A 20,336-nucleotide genomic window follows, 5' to 3' on the forward strand; every position below is an offset into this window, starting at 1 on the left:
TTGTTGAGCTCTAGGCGCGCAGGCTTCAGTAGTTGTGGCACGTGGGCTCAGTAGTTGTGGCTCGCGGGCTCAAGAGCACAGGCTCAGTAGTTGTGGCTCTGGGGCTTAGTTGCTCTGAGGTATGTGGGATCTTCCCCGACCAAGGCTCGAACCCGAGTCCCCTGCATTGGCAGGCGTATTCATAACCACTGCGCCACCAGAGAAGTCCCAGTCTTTTATTTTTTAATTTTCTTTTTTCTTAAGTCTTTCATCTCTGGGTTGCCAGGAGTTGGCAATCATGTTGTGAAGGAACAGAAAAATGGGAAGCTTTCTTAATGGATTTTCAGCATCCCGTCCTTTGCCTGGGTGAGGCAGTAGTGAATGCCAGCTAGCCCTCTGCAGGGAGAGGTACTGGATGGACACAGGAATCAGGAGGCAGGACAGAGCAGTATTGTTTTGGAGGATGGTTTGTGTGAGATTTTATCTTTTAGCTGGCATATCAATTGTACTTTTAATTCTATTTATCCCCCTGGGGAACTATCCCAAACCATAAATATTATATGTGACCATACCCCACTTAAAGAAGACTGAACATAATTTGATGATTGGACTTTTGAAGGATCAGACCCAACAAAAATATAATTTGTAATGTAGACGGTAAAACCTCTCAAAAATCCTCCCCTTCCTCATTTTCTCTCCTTTTAAGAGTCTTAAGACGGTACTCTCGATACACAGTTAGCAGTAATGCATTGAATTCTTTCTAGGTTCATTGATAAGACCTAATTTGGGGGCTTCAGTAGCTGAGGGGGACATCAGAGAGCTCAGAGAGGGAGGAAATCATGGGACTGTGCAGGGAGGAAACGCATTTCAGTTTGCTGAAGTGGCAGCATGCTGCAGAGAAAAACAGTTTAAAAGAAGTGAGAATGTTTAGATTGTTTTTAGTGTGCATGTTTCCTGAATTTGTCATTCGGTTGAGATATTTAGGAATTGCAGAATTTAAATTCTGTGAGGTTGTGGTATCATTTCTTTTTGCCTAGTATTTTATTTTTATTAAGGTTTCGATTTTTTAATGTGAATCTCAATGCTTGGCTTTTGTAGCCTCTGTATTGTGTGGCTTGCATTAATTTTTGACTTGAATGACTTGGTCATTTTGAGAAATGATGAGTGTTTCAGAGTTTCTTACTCATTAATTGGTCTGTCTTATGTTGATGTAGGTAATGAGAGTAAAAATGTTGTTCAATGTTGAATATTGTTACTCTTTCCATTATGGCTGATTCCTGGCATAATGGGTTTGCTCGTTTATTGTAAACCATTAGGGTCCTAGATATCTTGCTAGTGTTCAAAACATAGCAAAACTCTGCGGGTAGCAGTGGAGTGGAGATGGGAGTGGGATAGGAAAATATTGTGCATCATAACTCTGAGGATTGGATTTTAAAAATAATGTATCACCTGTTTTCTCTCCTGCTAGCTTGCTCCAACCCTAAATAGATTTCAAACTTCAAAGCTTTCTGCAAAATGGGGATATTATTACTAAGAGTGATGCTGTGACAAGTAGAACACCTAACGTGGTGCCTGGCCCATCTTAGCCAGTAAATAAATGGCAGCATCTGTGACTTCTTGAAAACTGAGCTCATGATTACTCAACCTTTCAGACTGTTCCTCCTCGGTTTTTCATCTTATCCATCTAATGAGTGGCTCAGGCCAGGAGGCTGGAGTTATCTTCCACTCTGTGTTCTGTTCTGTCACCCCCCAGCCAACCAGTTTGTCACAAAGTCCTGTCTACTTTTCGGGCATAATCTCTTTCAAACCTGATTTTCTTTCAAACCTGATTTTCAGTCTCCACTATGCTCCCATCCTGGTTCAAGCCACCACCGTCCTCTTTCCCACTGCAGAGGCCTCCGGCTCACACTCTGCCCTTCCTTCCAGTCCCTCTTGCACCAGCAGCCAGAAAGAGAAAAAAGAAGTCACTTGCTTTTTAAAGTCTTCAGAGTTCTTATTCTTGGGGTAAAATATAAAATCTTCAGCATTCCTACAAGGTTCTGTGTCATTTGGTCCCATCCCCCATTTTCATCTCTGGCCAGCCACGTGATTCAGCTCCCTAGAGACTCACCTCAGGGCTCCTGCTGGTGGTCTATTTCAGGACCACCTCCTTGAGTAATTTCTCATCCTTGGGTGCTGGTTCAGATATCCTCTATAAACGTCTTCCCTGAGAAGGCCACCCGTGTCGTCATGCGACTTAGAACCCCTTGATTGTCTCCCTCATAGCAGTTATCTTTTCCTTCTTAATATTTACCACAGTTTATAATTATGTGTTATTTGTTTAATGTTTCTCTCTTGCCTCTGAGGGTAGAAATAATGCCTGGTTTATTCACCAGTCTATACTCAGTGCCTGGTGTGTATATAGTAAATGCTCAATAAATAGTTATTGTTGTAATGAATAAGATAGTAATACAACTTGTGATTTGTATATTGATTGCCTTCTTTATCACTGTTAAATCTGCTTCTAACACAAAAGCCAGGCTGGCTGTCTCCTACATTCCTTCTTTTTTGGTTTTATGTATAACATGAAATATCCTTTGCAGATATCAGGTAAAATGAATACATTGGAGCTCTGTGGAAAATTCATAAATAAATTGAGACACCTTTTAATTGGTGTTACCCTTGTGATTTTCTGTTGTAGATAATCCTTTTTCTAAGTACATCATTAAAGGAATTATGGTTTTTTCATCAGCACAGGATTACTGAAAGTAAAAAAAAAACTTACCATGTCACATTATTTTGCACATGTCATATGATAACATGTTAGTCAGCAGCTGTGGATTGCACCAGTGCTTGAATTCAAAGGAAGAAGGGGCAAACTGGAGTAGAAAAAGGAGAGTTATAGTTCTAAGGGTGTTTAGTACTGTCCAGCTATTGCTGTGACTTGAATAAATAACTAGTGTCACTTGGCCATTTAGTTAAGGTAGAGAGGTAGTTGCTTAAAAATGGGAGCCACCTAGAGGTCTGGAAGTTCTTTTTTCCCTCTCACTAAAGCAATTCCTTGCTTTAGCCAAAAAAGTCTCATGACTTTCCAAGGCCAAGGAAGGCTTAAAGCTTGGAGTGTTTTTGTCATGTGGTTGCTCTTTACAAAATATTAGCTTGATGTACTATAACTCTTAAGTACTTGTGTCTTGATTAATGTTTCTGGCCTCTACTTACTACATAATCACCCACATTTTCTTTTGACTTTAGTTTTTTAGGGCTTTAGTTTCCTCTTAGAACTTTCCCTCACACCTTAGAGTGAAGTAATTCCAATTATTTTCTAGTTTGGTATCTGGTGGGTCACTAAGTGTACAGGGAACTTGGGAGTTGATTGTAGGATTTATTTCTTTGCACTCAACCTCTGGGTTTCCCCAAAATGTTACACGTCTTTGTGGTTTGGACCCTGAGATTTTGCCAGCCAGGAGCCAGATGCCCTTGGGTTGGGAGAGCAGAGCAGGGAGGATTAAAGCATTTTTAACCCCCTATTATGTGCCAAGTTCTGGGCTAGGTGCTCTCACAAAAGAAGAGTGAGTAGTTCACCTGGTCAACATCATGAAGAGGAATCTTAAGCTTTTCATACATTTGCTTCACTCAAGGAAGTTGTCCCTGTTGTTTCCTCATTTCCCCACCTTTTATTTTCTAGTGGGGAAGGCATGACAAGTAGAGATGTCCTGTCTAGCCAGACCCTTTACCTCACCTTGGTACTTACTTAGATCTGATTTTCCTTGTATAAAAATACTGGGAGTGGGGCTGGAGAGGGGCACACCATGTGCTTTGCCTTTGTGGGAGGTCTTTGTGCCCCCAGGACATCTGCATCAGGAGTAGCCACCATATGCCCGAGAAGAAAGTTCTGGTTGGGAGCCCTTGTTATTCTTTCCCTCGGGTATACATGCTTACAGGCTACTCTGGGTGACCTTGAACAAGTTTCCTGGAGCTTTTTAGCACCAATAATATTTATTGCCTATTTATTTCACATCCTTGCTATAGGATTTAGAAGACTTATTTTGGGCAGTTTTTTTTGTCACATTCAGATGTATCACAAATCTCATTACAGTTGACTCCAGTGCTGTCCAAGTTTTAGGCATTGAGAAAGATATTTTCTTATTCAGCAGTGTATTTTTTTTATTTTTTTTATTTTTGCGGTACACGGGCCTCTCACTGTTGTGGCCTCTCCCATTGCAGAGCACAGGCTCCGGACGCGCAGGCTCAGCGGCCATGGCTCACGGGCCCAGCCGCTCCGCGGCATGTGGGATCTTCCCGGACCGGGGCACGAACCCGTGTCCCCTGCATCGGTAGGTGGACTCTCAACCACTGCGCCACCAGGGAAGCCCAGCAGCGTGTGTTTTATTCTTTGTTTTGATAAGAAATCCGATATAAATACAGGTTGTAACAAGAGGAGAATTGTGATAATTTTCCACCAGGTTTTATTCATGTGGGTGATATATTTTGTCACTCTTATAAGCTGTCATAGACTTCTGAGTGCTAAGTCATGTTTATCTTTAATTATAGTAATTTTATTATTGGAAGATCACTTTAAGTTATTCTAGATATAAGTATATACACTGAAAAAATTAAGGTTCTCCTAATGGATAGATGCTGGACAGAAAAGTAAGTTCTTACTTTTTTTTTTTTGATTCAAATATTTACTGAGCAGCTAAGGAGATACAAAGGTGATTAAAACATGGTCAAATGGACTTCCCTGGTGGTCCACTGGTTAAGACTCCGCACTTCCAATGCAGGGGGCGCGGGTTGATCCCTTATCGGAGAACTAGGATCCCACATGCCCCGCAGCACGGCCAAAAAAAAATGGTCAAAGAGGTGAGGCAAGTGCACAAGTAATAGAAAGCAAGTATAAGGCTCACAGAATCAAAGTGGGATTTTAGTTCCCCAACCAGGGATTGTACCCGGGCAGGCCCTCGGCAGTGAGAGCAGAGCGCAAGTCCTAACTGCTGGACCGCCAGGGAATTCCCCAGTAAGCTCTTACTTTTATTTTTGCTTAAAATATTTGAATAGGTCTATAATCTCTGAACCTAGCTCATGCCCTCCATTGTAATTTGTCTAGTCTTGATTACCTGTCTCTTCTCCTGTTATAGTCTCCTGAGTGTGGACATACGGTGCATATTTGAAAGAGTGCACTTCAGTTAAAAGCCTGGCTAGACCTGGGTAGCCTTAGGGAAGTTATGATACTGGCCCAGCCTCATGTTTCCTGATCTTTAAATGGGGCTACTAATTTGTCACTCAGGGCTAGTTTGGAATAAAAGAGGTGTCTGTGTGTGTCTCTGTATGGAAATGAATGTATATGAAGTGTCTCAGTGAGGAGTTAGCACCTTTCCCTCACGCAGCTCCAGTGAGCTCTGTCTGAACTGGTAGTCTGAACAGGCCTCGGGGCTCTTTGTCTGTCCAGACTGATGGTCTGGGAGCACCTGAGTTAGAGAAAGCACTGTCAGTGTAGATCATACAAGGGTGGGAGTAGAACGTTTGCTAGTTGACATGGAAGACCCTCCCCACTCACCACAGTCTGGAGGTGTCTATCTCCAAGGCCTTTCTCCATTGGTAATGCTTCCTCCCATTGAATTTCAATCTCACTTCCCCTTGGCTCCTGACCCTCAGCGTGGAAAGAACATGCTGAGGTCTCTCTTGACATTGCTGCTCCTTCTAGCTGTCTCCTCTCTCAGCCGCCTTCTTACAGGAGCCATCTATGCTTAATACTTCTGCCACATCGCCGGCCAACTCGCTCTCCAAAGGTACCATTTCTTAGAAACATGTCTTGTCACAGGTACCAATATCTTAATTGCCAGAATCAATGGAAGCTTTTCACCCCAGTATAACCAAAGCTTTTTGTAGCGTGTTCATGCTGTTGAGCGATCTCCCTCTGTCTCTTTTTTTTTTTTGGCTGCGTAAGGTCTTTGTTGCTGAGCGCAGACTTTCTCTAGTTGCACCGAGTGGGGGCTACTGTTCGTTGCGGTGCACGGGCTTCTCATTGCAGTGGCTTTTCTTGTTGTAGAGCACAGGCTCTAGACGCACGGGCTTCAGTAGTTGCAGCATGCGGACTCAGTAGTTGTAGCACGTGGGCCCTAGAGCCTGCAGGCTTCAGTAGTTGCAGCGTGAGGGCTCAGTAGTTGCAGCGTGCGGGCTCTAAGGCATAAGGGCTCTAGTAGTTGTGGCTCACAGGCTGTAGGACTCAGGCTCAGTAGTTCTGGTGCATGGGCTTAGTTGCTCTGCAGCATGTGGGATCTTTCCGGACCAGGGATCAAACCCATGTCTTCTGCATTGGCAGGCGGATTCTTAACCTTGCGCCACCAGGGAAGTGCCTCCCTCTGTTTTGAAATTTCTCCTTGGCTTCCTTGTCACCACTCTTTCTTTGTTCATTCATTCATTCATTCATTCAAAATGAACTGCATGCCCTTCCATGCATGGGGCTGTAACAGCACAAAACACATAGAACTCCTGTACTCATGGAAAGCATACTCTATTAGGGGGAGTTAGATAATAGATGAATGAGTAATTTTACATTCTTTATATAATGATAAATGTTTTGGAGGAAAAATATATAGCAAGGTGGAGGAATTGAGAATGCTGGGGGTGGGAGTGGAGGTGTGATTTGGTATTGGATGGGCAGGAAGTCCTCACTGAGGAGAGCACATTTGAGTAGAGATGGTAATGAAGCAAAGGAGCCATCTCTGTAGCTGTCTGGAGGAAGACATCTGAGATCCAGGGGACAGTGAGTGCAGAGGCCCTGGAGCAGGTGCATACGGGTGTGTGCACGTCAGAGCAGCCATACCAGTTGCAGGAGATGAAGTAAAAGAGGTAATGGGGACCCCTACACTAGGGCCTTATTGGCTGTTACAAGGATCTTGGTTTTTACTCTTGAGTGAGAAGACTGTTAAGGGTCTTGAACAGAGGAATGAATGAATTGGAGAATAACGTGGAGTAGTCGGCAAGAGTATGACTTCTGGGGCTGGCTGTCTGGGTTAAGATCTCAGCTCTACACTTACTGGCTCTGTGACCCTGCAGTAGTTCAGTAACTTCTCTGGGCCTCATCGGTAAAATGGGAGTAGGAATGATACCTATCTCCCAGTGTTGTGAGGTTTCAATGAGTTAATATTTGTACAGAATGGAGCATGGCAGATCCTAAGTATTATAAAAGTGCTTTTTAAATAAAATTAGTAAAATTGAAAAGGTTCACATTGCTGTCATACGGAAAGGGCTTGTCAAGGGAAATTAAGAAGTAGGAAGCCAAAACATGGAAACAGCCTAAGTGCTCATCAGTGGACGAATGGATAAAGAAAATGGTGTGTGTGTGTGTGTGTGTGTGTGTGTGTGTGTGTGTGTGTGTGTGTGTGTGTGTGTGTGTGTGTGTGTGTGTATACAGTGGAATATTACTCTGCCAGGAAAAAGAAGGAATCCCGTCATTTGCCACAAACATGGATGGACCTGAGGACATTATGCTAAGTGAAATAAGTTAGAGTAAGACAAATACTGTATAATCTCACTTATATGTGCAGTCTTTAAAAATTTCACAAATGAGGGGTGGGGATGGAGAGGTGGGGTAGTAAAATGGGAGAAGGGGGTCATAAGGTACAAACTTACATCATAAGTCCTGGGGACGTCATATATGATATGGTGACTTAATAAAAAGAGAAGAAAAAAAAAAGAATTGAAGCAGGAAGACCAGTTAGGATATGATTGCAATAATTCAGGCAAGGGATGGAGTAGATAAAGTGCTAGTGGTGGAGGTGGGAGAATTGTTGCGTAGTGGTGTGTTTGGAAATGGGGATGACCTATTGGCTGGAGGGTGAGATCTGCTTTTCCTTCCATCTCCGCTCTTTCAGACTAAGCCTTCTTTGCTGCCTCCTCTCCCTTTTGGGTTTGGTTCTCAAACACGGGTACCATTTGGAAATAGATTGGTTGTCATAGAGTCTAGGTTGTGGGTATGTCTGGTGGTCAGTGGGCAAGGGCTGAGACGGGGGTGCTCAGCATCCTTCGTGGTGAAGCCTTGTCCCTTGTACTTTGCCAGTAGCATGCTGGTTGAGAAATGCTGCTTGAGACCTTCCCTCCCTGCCCCCCAGGTCCAGGATTTCTTAACCTATTGTTCTGTGTGGGCAGCAGAGGGCTTATAAGCTACCTGGAATATTTTCCAAGATGTTTTTTGTTTATATGCTCTGTACTCTGACTTCCAGACCCCTCCCCACTGAACCACGCAGCAGTCCCTGTGGATCAGCATGCCTCCCGACTTCTTCCTTGATTTCCTATCCAGATAGGATAGGATATTTTTGGCATCATCCTCCACTTTGTTCCTAATCTTGACTTTCCCATGCCACCTCACCTTGACTAATTCATCTGGTTGTGATTGTACCTTCTGGATAGCTCAGGAAATCTTTTCCATTCCTCCATCATTCACTACCCTAATTTAGCATCTCTCATTTAGACTGTTGCCACTTCACTGGTCTCCCCACCTGAGACCCATCTTCTACATGTCGCCAGATGAGCTTTCGGATACACAGATCTCACCGACTTGCTAAGAACTCAACTCCATCTCTGCCTACAAGGTTGAGTTCTGACTCTGTTGCCGCCCACAGGAAATTTGGCTCTGGTCCCCTGCCCTGTGGCTGCCCTCCCTCCCTGCTTGGCTGCCCTCCAGCTCTCCCTCCCTACCCATCCTCATGTGCCAGGCTCTAGCGGAACTAAATTAATACACTGATGCTGAAACATCTAAACATGCTATTTGATCACATGAAAAAAATGGTTCAACCTCTCCCTTACGTACCAAAATAACCTATAGCTCTGAAACCCAGCCTGGCTAACCTCTGTTCCTGAATGAGGTGCTCACTCCCATAGGAGTCCATCTTGCTTTCCTTCTCCACCATATGCATGTATATTTCTCTTCCTTTGCATTGTAATTTCAAATGCTCTCTACTTCAAACAGCTGAGCTTCCGAGAGGCTCTTCTTAAGCTCCTTTGTTCACAGGTTCAAAGTAACTAAGAAGACTCCAAGCTTGCAGTTCCCTGATCCAGTTCAAGGAGTCTAAGTTTGTTCTTTGAAGCTTGCAACCAGTCATGCCTTTGCTGCTGGATGTTTTGCGTGGCATCTCTTTCTAAAGTGGAGCAGCTTAGTCTACATTAAAAATCTCTTGAGACAGGTGGCTCCTTCATGGTCTCTTTGGAGCCCTGGGGACCTCTTTAGTAGTCCTTGGTGTCCAAGTTCACTTGTCACCTCTTGATTTGTAGGAGCCTTCAGTGGGCTCAGTCCTGGCCGTGCTCAGCCTTTCTGTTCTGGAACAATTTCCTGGCCTCCTGAACTAACTTTGGACCAAGTTTCCACCTTTGGTTCTGATCATCCTGTTGTATTCAGGATGGAAAATCTTCTGAAGATCTCTCTTCTGTTTGGCTAATTGTTATTGCTAGGTTATAATAGGTATAGGTTAGCTTTTTTCACCCTCGCCTCATTCATCCTTTGCTCTTCAGGCTTCTTCCCAGTATTCCTTCCATATGCAAAAGGAAAAAAGAAAAATATTTTTCACCATTCTCAACTATTTTTATTAGCTCTCCTTTTGTGTCTGTCATAATTGTGTCTCTTTTTTTATTAGCACTTTAAACACGTACTGTACTTTTGCATTATCGATATGATGGGGTTAATAATGTTTGTAAAATTATTTAAAACATGTTTTAAGTACAGCAAACACCTTCATTCATAGACTAACGAACATGAAGGCACCCACCCAGGCCAAGTTTTCAGAGTTTGGCTCTGGGGCCGGTATTTGTTCCCATCTGTATACTTGTGATTTGAAGGCTTAGGAGTGGAAGAGTTGGGATTTGTTTCACGTCACCTTTCCTGCTAGACTGTGTGTCTCCTGAAAGCAAGATCCCTATTCAATGATCCACCAACTGTAAGCTCTTTGATGAGAGGAACTTGTCTGATTCTCATTAGATCCTTGGGACTTGGCACTGTTAGTTGTTGGATGAATTCAGTACAGTGGCTAGCATTTATACCCTCAAGGGGAACCGTGCTAAACTGCCTCTAAGCATTTTTAGCTGTTCAGACTAAACGAAGAGCTGGAATATAGCTGATTGAAAGATTCATTTTACATGGGTGATTGAGGTGGTACTGAGATCTAGGTTGGTAAGAATGAAGGTTTTGCTTGGCTTTTGAAAACACTTCAACAAATAATAAGTACCTACTATGTTCAGAAGTAAGGGTCTGTAGAGGGTACAAGGAAGGGTGATGTGGGTCTGTGGTTTGGGGAATCTTATTATGAACAATGAGGGTATGATAAGTACATAAGTGATTACATATGGCAGAGTATGTTGTGAGATAAATATTATCAATATATAAAGCAGAGTAGGAGGAGAGTGTGGCTAAATGACTTAAAGGGTAAAGGTATTCACTACCGCAGTATTTGTAATAATAAACATTGGAAACATCTAAATGGTTGATAGCAGGGCACTGGTACAGGCACCAGGTAGTCTGTTATACAGCCATTAAAAGTATTTATGAAGCATTTATAGTAATTTGCGTAAATGCATATGCTTTTTGTTAGGTGAAATGACGGAATATAAACATATATACAGTGTGATCATAATTTAAAAAATAGTTTTTAAACAAGAATACCAAAAGGAAAAAAAAGCACCAGGAAGAAAACACTCCAAAATATAAACATTTCGTCTGACTTCAAGTATATTATATATGTGTGTGTGTGTGTGTGTGTGTGTGTGTGTGTATGTGTACAATTGCGTGTACATATATACACATTTACACATCATAAATTATACTTCATTGAATTTTCATACACTGAGCATACCCATGCAACAAGTGCCCAGATTGAGAAATAGGATATTATTCTCATTTCCACAAGCCCCGTTGTGCTCCTGACTTCTAATGGCATTCCGTAGTTCTGACTGCTTTCTGTTCCTTATATAAATGGGTCGTACAACATGTACTCTTTAGTGTTGGATTTTTCACGCTCAGTATTGTGTGATTCATCCATATTGTGTATAGTTGTAGGTTGTTCATTCATATTATTTATTATGGATGACTTTTAATCTTACTCTTTCATCTTTTTATGTTTTCCAGAGTTTCCTATAATGAGTATGTATTTTATAATCAGAAAAAAATAGTACTTGTTTTTTTAAAGAGGCAAAGGCAAGTTTACTTATAAAGCGCTTGGGTAGATTAGGTTAGACCATGGGACGTGTGGAGGAGAATTGAGAACGTCGGTTGAGGTTGTCCTGAAACAGATGTGGTGCAGTGCAATGTGAAGTGAGCGTCAAGAGGCCCAGATTCTATCTGTTTTGTCATTTAGTGGTCACGGGACTGTGGACACATCCTTTAATCCCTTTAACCCTCAGTTTGCTCATCCATTAGTCAGCTGTGTGTGATGGTATCTCCCTTACTGGTCATGAGGATTAACTGGAGATCATATGATGAGTCTCTGAGGTGGTCTGCCGATGGCGAAGCCCTTCCTTTAAAATCTGGAGTTAGAGAGGATGGATGCCCAGGGAGGGAACTCCTGTCCAGTTGCCATTAATTTTCTCTAGGAAGTGAGGGGTGAGGATTATTTGCAAATGAAAGTACGTAGCTTTGAGGTGGGAGTTTGAGCATAGCGGAGAAGCTTTGGGGCAGGTAGCCCCTGAGTCCTCGGTGAGCTGGGGGTTCCAGGGAAAACGAAGGGAGAGCTCAGCAGTGTTGAGGACCCAGCCACGGTGGGAGCATAAACGTGCATGTAGTGTGTGAGTTTTTCCTCCAGAAGATGTGTTTATCATGTTTTATCTGGGCTAATATTAAACTGATTCTTCCTGACCATACAAGTAGAGGAGGTAGAAAAGAGAAGGAGGAGGAAAGCCCACTTGACACATAAGAAATGCCATGACTGATCCACAGAGAGAGCGCCATAGAGTCCATGGTGATTTAGGACTCAGGAGATCTTTCTCCAAGGGCGTTTACACTAAAAGGGAGGGCTAAGATTTTAGTCTAGCCCGCAAAGCAGGCAGGCAACTTTTATTAATACAGGTGTACCTCAGGAATATTGCAGGTTCGGTTCCAGACCACTGCAGTAAAGAAAGTCATACCAGTTTTTTGGTTTCTCAGTGCATTTCAAGTTATGTTTACTAGACTGTAGTCTATTAAGTGTGCAATAGCATATGTTTAAAATGACAATGTACATACCTTAATTAAAAAATACTTTATTGCTAAAAAAATGCTAACCATCATCTGAGCCTTCAGCAAGTCGTAATCTTTTTGCTGATAGAGGGTCTTGCCTCCATGTTGATGGCTGCTGACTGATCAGGGTGGTGATTGCAAAGGCTGGGGTGGCCGTGGCAGTTCTTAAATTAAGACAACAATGAAGTCTGCTTCATTGATTGACTCTTCTTTTCACAAGTGGTTTCTCTGCAACGTGCAATGCTGTGTGTTAGCATTTTCCCCACTGTAGAACTGCTTTCAGAATTGGAGTCAATCCTCTCACCTTGCTTCTGCTTTGTCAGCTAAGTTGATATACCAATATAAATCCTGTGTTGTCATTTCAACAATCTTCACAGCATCTTCACCAGGAGTAGATTTCATTTCAAGAAACCACTTTCTTTGCTTGTCCTTAAGAAGCAGCTCCCTACCCATTCAAGTTTGGTCATGAGATTGCAGCAATTCAGTTACATCTTCAGGCTCCACTTCTAATTTTAGTTCTCTTGCTCTTTCCCCCACATCTGCAGTTATTTCCTTCACTGAAGTTTTGAATCCCTCAAAGTCATTTATGAGGCTTGGAATCAGCTTCTTTCAGACTCCTGTGAATGGATATTTTGACCTCTTCCCGTGAATCACTAATGTTCTTAGTGGCATCCAGAATGGTAATTCCTTTCCAGAAAGTTTTCAATTTATTTTTCCTAGATTCATCAGAGGAATCACTATCTATGTGAGCTGTAGCCATATGAAATGTATTTCTTAAATCATAAAACTTAAACACCAAAATTACTCCACAATCCATGGACTGCAGAACGGACGTTGTGTTAGCAGGCGTGAAAACAACATTAATCTCATTGTCTGTCTCCATCAGAGCTCTTAGATGACCAGGTGCACTGTCAATGAACAGTCATATTTTTAAAGTAATCGCTTTTTTTTTTTTTTTTTCCTCTGAGCAGTAGGTCTCAAGAGTAGGCTGAAAATACTCAGTAAACCATGTTGTAAACTGGTTGTGTTGTCATCCAGGCTTTGTTGTTCCCTTTATAGAGCACAGGTAGAGTGGACTTAGTATAATTCTGAAGGGTCCTAGGATTTTCAGAATAGTAAAGGAGCATTGGCTTCAACTTAAAGTCACCAGCTGCGTTAGCCCCTAACAAGAGGGTCAGCCTGTCCTTTGAAACTTTGAAGCCAGGCATTGACTTCTCCTCCCTAGCTATGTGAAAGTCCTCGATGGCGTCTTTTTCTAACAGAAGGCTGATTTCATCCACATTGAAAATCTGTTGTTTAGTGAAGCTACTTTCATGAATTATCTGAGCTAGATCTTCTGGATAACTTGCTGCAGCTTCTACGTCAGCACTTGCTGCTTCACCTTGCATTTTTATGTTATGAGGTTCTTTCCTTCAACCTCATGAACCAAACTCTCAGAGCTTCCAACTTTTCTTCTGCAGCTTCCTCACCTCTCTCAGCCTTCATTGAATTGAAGAGAGTTAGGGCCTTGCTCTGGATCAGGCTTTGGCTTAAGGGAATGTTGTGGCTGTTTGATCTTCTAACCAGATCCCTACAACTTTCTCCAGATCAGCAATAAGACTGTTTCACTTTCTTATCATTTCTCTGTTCACTGGAGTAGCACTTTTAATTTCCTTCAAGAATTTTTCCTTTGCATTCACAACTTGGCTGTTTGGCCTAAGAGGCTTAATTTTTGGCCTGTCTCTGCTTTCAACATGCCTTCCTCACTGAGCTTAATCATTTCTAGCTTTGGATTTAAAGTGAGAGACATGCGATTCTTCCTTTCACATGAACATTTAGAGGCTATTGTATAGTTATCAACCGGCTTAATTTTTTTTTAACATCTTTATTGGAGTATAATTGCTTTACAGTGGTGTGTTAGTTTCTGTTTTATAACAAAGTGGATCAGCTATACATATACATATATCCCCATATCCCCTCCCTCTTGAACCTCCCTCCCACCCTCCCTATCCCACCTGTCTAGGTAGTCACAAAGCACCGAGCTGATCTCCCTGTGCTATGCAGCTGCTTCCCACTAGCTATCTATTTTGCATTTGGTAGCGTATATATGTCCATGCCACTCTCTCACTTTGTTCCAGCTTACCCTTCCCCCTCCCCATGTCCTCAAGTCCATTCTCTAGTAGGTCTGCATCTTTATTCCTGTCTTGCCCCTAGGTTCTTCATGACTTTTCTTTTTTTTTTTTTTTTTTTTAGATTCCATATATATGTGTTAGCATACGGTGTTTGTTTTTCTCTTTCTGACTTACTTCACTCGTATGACAGACTCTAGGTCCATCCACCTCATTACAAATAATTCAATTTCGTTTCTTTTTATGGATGAGTAATATTCCATTGTATATGTGTGCCACATCTTCCTTATCCATTCATCTGTCAATGGACACTTAGGTTGCTCCCATGTCCTGGCTATTGTAAATAGAGCTGCAGTGAACATTGTGGTACATGACTCTTTTTGAATTTTGGTTTTCTCAGGGTATATGCCCAGTAGTGGGATTGCTGGGTCGTATGGCCTTTCTATTTTTAGTTTTTTAAGGAACCTCCATACTGTCCTCCATAGTGGCTGTATCAATTTATATCCCCACCAACAGTGCAAGTGGGTTCCCTTTTCTCCACACCCTCTCCAGCATTTATTGTTTGTAGATTTTTTGATGATGGCCATTCTGACTGGTGTGAGGTGATACCTCATTGTAGTTTTGATTTACATTTCTCTAATGATTAGTGATTTTTTTTTTACATCTTTATTAGGGTATAATTGCTTTACAATGGTGTGTTAGTTTCTGCTTTATAACAAAGTGAATCAGTTATACATATACATATGTTCCCATATCTCTTCCCTCTTGCGTCTCCCTCCCTCCCACCCTCCCTATCCCACCCCTCTAGGTGGTCACAAAATACCGAGCTGATCTCCCTGTGCTATGCGGCTGCTTCCCACTAGCTATCTACCTTACGTTTCGTAGTGTATATATGTCCATGCCTCTCTCTCACTTTGTCACAGCTTACCCTTCCCCCTCCCCATATCCTCAAGTCCATTGTCTAGTAGGTCTGTGTCTTTATTCCTGTCTTACCCCTAGGTTCTTCATGACATTTTTTCTTCTTAAATTCCATATATATGTGTTAGCATACGGTATTTGTCTTTCTCTTTCTGACTTACTTCACTCTGTATGACAGACTCTAGGTCTATCTACCTCATTACAAATAGCTCAATTTCGTTTCTTTTTATGGCTGAGCAATATTCCATTGTATATATGTGCCACATCTTCTTTATCCATTCATCTGTTGATGGACACTTAGGTTGTTTCCATCTCTGGGCTATTGTAAATAGAGCTGCAATGAACATTTTGGTACATGACTCTTTTTGAATTATGGTTTTCTCAAGGTATATGCCCAGTAGTGGGATTGCTGGGTCGTATGGTCTTTCTATTTGTAGTTTTTTAAGAAACCTCCATACTGTTCTCCATAGTAGCTGTATCAATTTACATTCCCACCAACAGTGCTAGAGGGTTCCCTTTTCTGCACACCCTCTCCAGCATTTATTGTTTCTAGATTTTTTAATGATGGCCATTCTGACTGGTGTGAGATGATATCTCATTGTAGTTTTGATTTGCATTTCTCTAACGATTAATGATGTTGAGCATTCTTTCAAGTGTTGGCAGTCTGTATATCTTCTTTGGAGAAATGTCTATTTAGGTCTTCTGCCCATTTTTGGATTGGGTTGTTTGTTTTTTTGTTATTGAGCTGCATGAGCTCAATTTTGGAGATTAATCCTTTGTCAGTTGCTTCATTTGCAAATATTTTCTCCCATTCTGAGGGTGGTCTTGTTTATGGTTTCCTTTGCTGTGCAAAAGCTTTTAAGTTTCCATTTGTTTATTTTTGTTTTTATTTCCATTTCTCTAGGAGGTGGGTCAAAAAGGATCTTGCTGTGATTTATGTCATAGAGTGTTCTGCCTATGTTTACCTCTAAGAGTTTTATAGTGTCTGGCATTACAATTAGGTCTTTAATCTATTTTGAGTTTATTTTTGTGTATGGTGTTAGGGTGTGTTCTAATTTCATTCTTTTACATGTAGCTCTCCAGTTTTCCCAGCACCACTTATTGAAGAGGCTGTCTTTTCTCCCTTGTGTATTCTTTCCTCCTTTATCAAAATAAGGTGACCATATGTGCATGGGTTTATCTCTGGGCTTTCCATCCTGTTCTATTGATCTATATTTCTGTTTTTGTGCCAGTACCATACTTCTTGATTACTGTAGTTTTGTAGTATAGTCTGAAGTCAGGGAGCCTGATTCCCCCAGCTCTGTTTTTCTTCCTCAAGATCGCTTTGGCTATTCGGGGTGTTTTGTGTTTCCATACAGATTGTGAAATTTTTTGTTCTAGTTCTGTGAGAAATGAACTGGCTTAATTTTAATACTGTTGTGGCTCAGGAATTAGGGAGGCCCAAGGAGAGAGAGAGAAACAGGGGAAAGGCCAGTGGGTGGAGCAGTCAGAACACACACATTTATCTATTAAGTTCTCTCTCTTTTATAAGCGGGGTTCATGGTGCCCCCAAACAATTATAATAGTAACATCAGAGATAGCTAATCAGAGATCACTGTGACAAATGTGATAATAGTGAAAATGTTTGAAATATTGTGAAAATTATGTAAAAGCGACACAGAGACATGAAGCAAGTGCTGTTGGAAAAATGGCTTGAACCCATAATGCTTGTTCAAAATGAACAAGCATTATGAACCCATAAGCTTGTTCAACACAAGATTGCCACGTGCCTCCAAAAAATGCATTATCTGTGTAACTCAATCAAGTTAAGGGCAGTAAGATGAAGTGTGTGCCTGTATTATGTTTTCTGACTCTGAGAGTCCTAAAATCACTAGCAATTTTAGCTATTTTAGATCCCTTCAAGTAGAATGGGGCTTGAAGGGCCAGCCTGGAGCCCCATTCTTGGGTGGTGTTGTTTCTATGGGAGTGGTACTCAGGTCTGGTGAAAACTTCTGGGGATGCACCCCTGCTTGTCGGCCTCTTCCAAGGAAAGCAGTGGGTGAGCAGCTCATCCTGAACCCCTTGTAGAAGGTTAGCTATTTGTAGATAAATGAGGTTGGTAGCTTGTGAGACACCTTTACTCATTGTTGATCCCTTCAGATAGTATCTTTTGAATGCCTGTGGGCTGGCTATGCAAAAGTAAAAAAGAACCAGTCTTATCTTTTAGATCCTTTTTATCTGGGCTGGGCATTTAAAGAAGTAATTTTTGGAATGTGATAATGGATAAAATGGAGATGTAGGTTCCTAGGGTGGTGTTGGAAGTGAGTGCACTGGAAAGGTGTTCCGAAGTCTGCCTTGAGGAAATTGGGGGAGGTTTAAGAGGAGAATTCACTCTTGAGCTAAGACTTGAGGATGAAAAGGCGTTTTCTCCCCTGTATACTCCATACAGATAGAATAGTAGGTATGAAGGCACAGTGTGGGAGGGAGGACATGGTCTGTTGGAGAGCTGCAGATGGTCTTGGTGTCACTAAAGTTAGATGTGCAGTGTGGGGTGGGGAATGGCAGGAGCTGAGCAGAGGAGTAATTTATCCCCCTGGGGGAAAGGATATCATGTTGCCCTAAAGTCTCTTTAGCTTTTTGTTGATGCCAACATTGGTTATGAGAAACACGGTTTTTCCACCTCTGTCCTGAATTAAGAGTTCTACCTCTTCAGATTTTTACATTGGGAAATGTCGAGATTGCTTCATAATTAGCTGGGGCTCAGTGCCTTCCAGTTCAGTGTAGAGATCACCTTACTTTTATTCAGTCCACAAACATTCATGAAGCACATGTTAAGTCAAAGGAATTCTCCTTGCTGTGGTTGGTAATACAGAGACAGGAAATGGCCTCTGCCTTTCAAGAAACTTATAGTCGAGTTAGCAAAGCAAAACTTGAACTTTCAAAAGCCCTCTTACGATAACAAAGATAATAGCAAAAGGAAAGAGGAAGGAAGGAATAGCAAAAGGAAAGAGGAAGCAAAAACAAAGATAATAGCAAAAGGAAATAGCAAAAGGAAATAGCAACAGTGGGAAGCAGAGAAATCTATGTAGAAGACAGTGCACTCTGATCAAGGACTAAAGGACCAAAAGAAAGGTGATGGGTCGACAGTGGTGTGAAGGTGGGCCCAGGTGATCGGGGACTGGAAAGAGACCCCCCAGCTAGAGGAGCTCAGTGGAGACCAGCCCAGGAGCGCGGGTGTTCGGGGTGCCCTTGGGAGGTAGTGTGCTGTCTGGAGTCACTCAGTGTGGGTGTGTGGCTGGGAGTAAAGAGAAGCGGGGCTGGAAATGTGGCCGGGCCCCAGCAGTGGGGGGTCTTACCTAATGCACTGAGGGATCTGGACTTCATTCCAAGCTTTTATGAACAAGTCTTCTATGCGTCTTCCCTCCAACCCAGACCATCACTGTCTCTAGTCTCCTTCCACCTGCTGTGTTCAAAACAATACACCTTGGGACTTCCCTGGCGGTCCAGTGGTTAAGGCTCCAGGCGCTCCCGTGGCAGGGGGCACGGGTTCGTTCCCTGGTTGGGGAGCTAAGATCCCGCACGCCACAGGGCGTGGCCAAAAAAACCCAATACACCTAATCCTGACACCACGTGACAGGGACTCTCCTGGTTTTGCACAGATTACTAGGAAAGTTGTGATTTTGGTTTAGAATCTTAGGATATTTCCCTGGTCGAAAGTTTAATCCCTCAGTGTTGGTTCTCCTCACCTTAGGAGGAGCCCACAGTTCAGTTTTTCAACCACTTTTGTGTCCATTATATAATTTGTTAACAGTTACTGGAAATAGTCAGATCAGACCATTTATAATTAGGGAAATCCGTTCAGAAAGCCTAAATGAGTCGGCCAAGATGATTCAGCAGTGAAGGTTCGAGGAGCGATTAGAAACAGCGAGTTCATGGCCCTGTTTGGTCCAGGGTTCCTTCCATTAAGTCATTATGCCATGGCCTTCCACTCCACGATTCTGACTGCTGATGGATACATGCCTGCCGTGTTGTTACGGCATCGCCGAGATGTTTGCATGGATTCATCCCGTTGGGTGTGAGTTAAGTATTTCGAAATTGGCTGAGATAATGGGTTACATCCATAATCATTACACAGACAAATAAACTGACTTATGTGGGAGTTTGCCCATAACCTTCTTTTTATTTATTTTTTCTCTATTTAAGGAGCAGCCTAACTTCTTAGTAAGCCTCTATCATTCAGCTGATAATTTTGATTTTTTTTTTCTGGAAATAATCCACCCAAATCATCTGAGTTTTTATTCTTAATCTCATATATTTAGCAGGAAAATTGTTTTCCCGTCTTTCAGATATTTAGCAAGCTAACAGAGCTAAGTGTGTACTACTTTTGTGAATCATTTTTAAGCAATAGGACTTGCCAAGTTAAGTACACAACTTAAAATATTTGTAAGACAAAAAAAAATGGAGAATCTTGCTTTATAAATACACTCTTTGATTCTGTCGAGAGCAGCAGGGTTGGCCTCTTAAAAGTCATGATTGAGAACAAATAGATTGTGAGGCAGCTATGGTATGAGCAAAGATACTAGTTTTTATAATGAAGGACCACTGACATCGAATATTAATCTGTAGAATTCCTATAGAGATGTGGTGGTGTTGACCCTGGGAGAGACTTGGGAGGTCATGGTACCCTATTCTCTTTCAAAAGAGCAGCCCCCGAAGAAGAGTAAAGGTCACGTAGTTAGTGGTAGATGTGGGACTACAATTTGCCACACTTACCTGTTCACATCCTCAGCTGCTCCCCGTTACCAGTAGGACCGGACCTAAACTCCCCCGCCTGGCCCTTCTGCCTCTGAAGGGATTGTGGGAGGTGAAGGCATTTCCTCAAGTCTGGTAACAAAGGCACAGAAGAGAGAATAGCTAAAAGTAAGTACATGTTTATCAGCACTGAGTGAATGCAATTAGATGGCATTATATTAATGACAATAAATTTTCAGGCCTGTCTCGGAAATGAAGATGGAACTCTTCTAACATACTTTTAAAATAAAATAAAATAGACTCTAGTTGAGTATGCAGAGTCTTCTGAGCTTCCAATAGAGAGAGCTGATCTGGAACACTTGGTTTGATTCTAAGGTCAAATCAAGTTATTTTTAAGCTCCTAAATGACTGGGACGAGGCCT

General features: G+C 42.1%; 2 protein-coding genes across 2 annotated transcripts in view; one reads left to right on the forward strand and one right to left on the reverse strand.

Moving 5' to 3' along the window:
* LOC309968321 (uncharacterized protein) overlaps positions 1 to 8,846 on the reverse strand; it is a gene marked incomplete at its 5' end in the record, with an annotated part of 168,954 nt that extends 160,108 nt beyond the window's left edge. The window contains one exon of the mRNA XM_082849527.1: positions 8,806 to 8,846. Within this exon, the coding sequence (XP_082705653.1) occupies positions 8,806 to 8,846 (41 nt within the window). The remainder of the gene's footprint in view (positions 1 to 8,805) is intronic.
* RASSF8 (Ras association domain family member 8) overlaps positions 1 to 20,336 on the forward strand; it is a 135,487-nt gene that overhangs the window by 1,323 nt on the left and 113,828 nt on the right. The gene's annotated exons all lie outside the window — the stretch shown is intronic.

This window comes from Leucopleurus acutus, assembly GCF_964270905.1.
Source record: "Leucopleurus acutus genome assembly, chromosome: 11".
NCBI classification, from domain to species: Eukaryota; Metazoa; Chordata; class Mammalia; order Artiodactyla; family Delphinidae; genus Leucopleurus; species Leucopleurus acutus.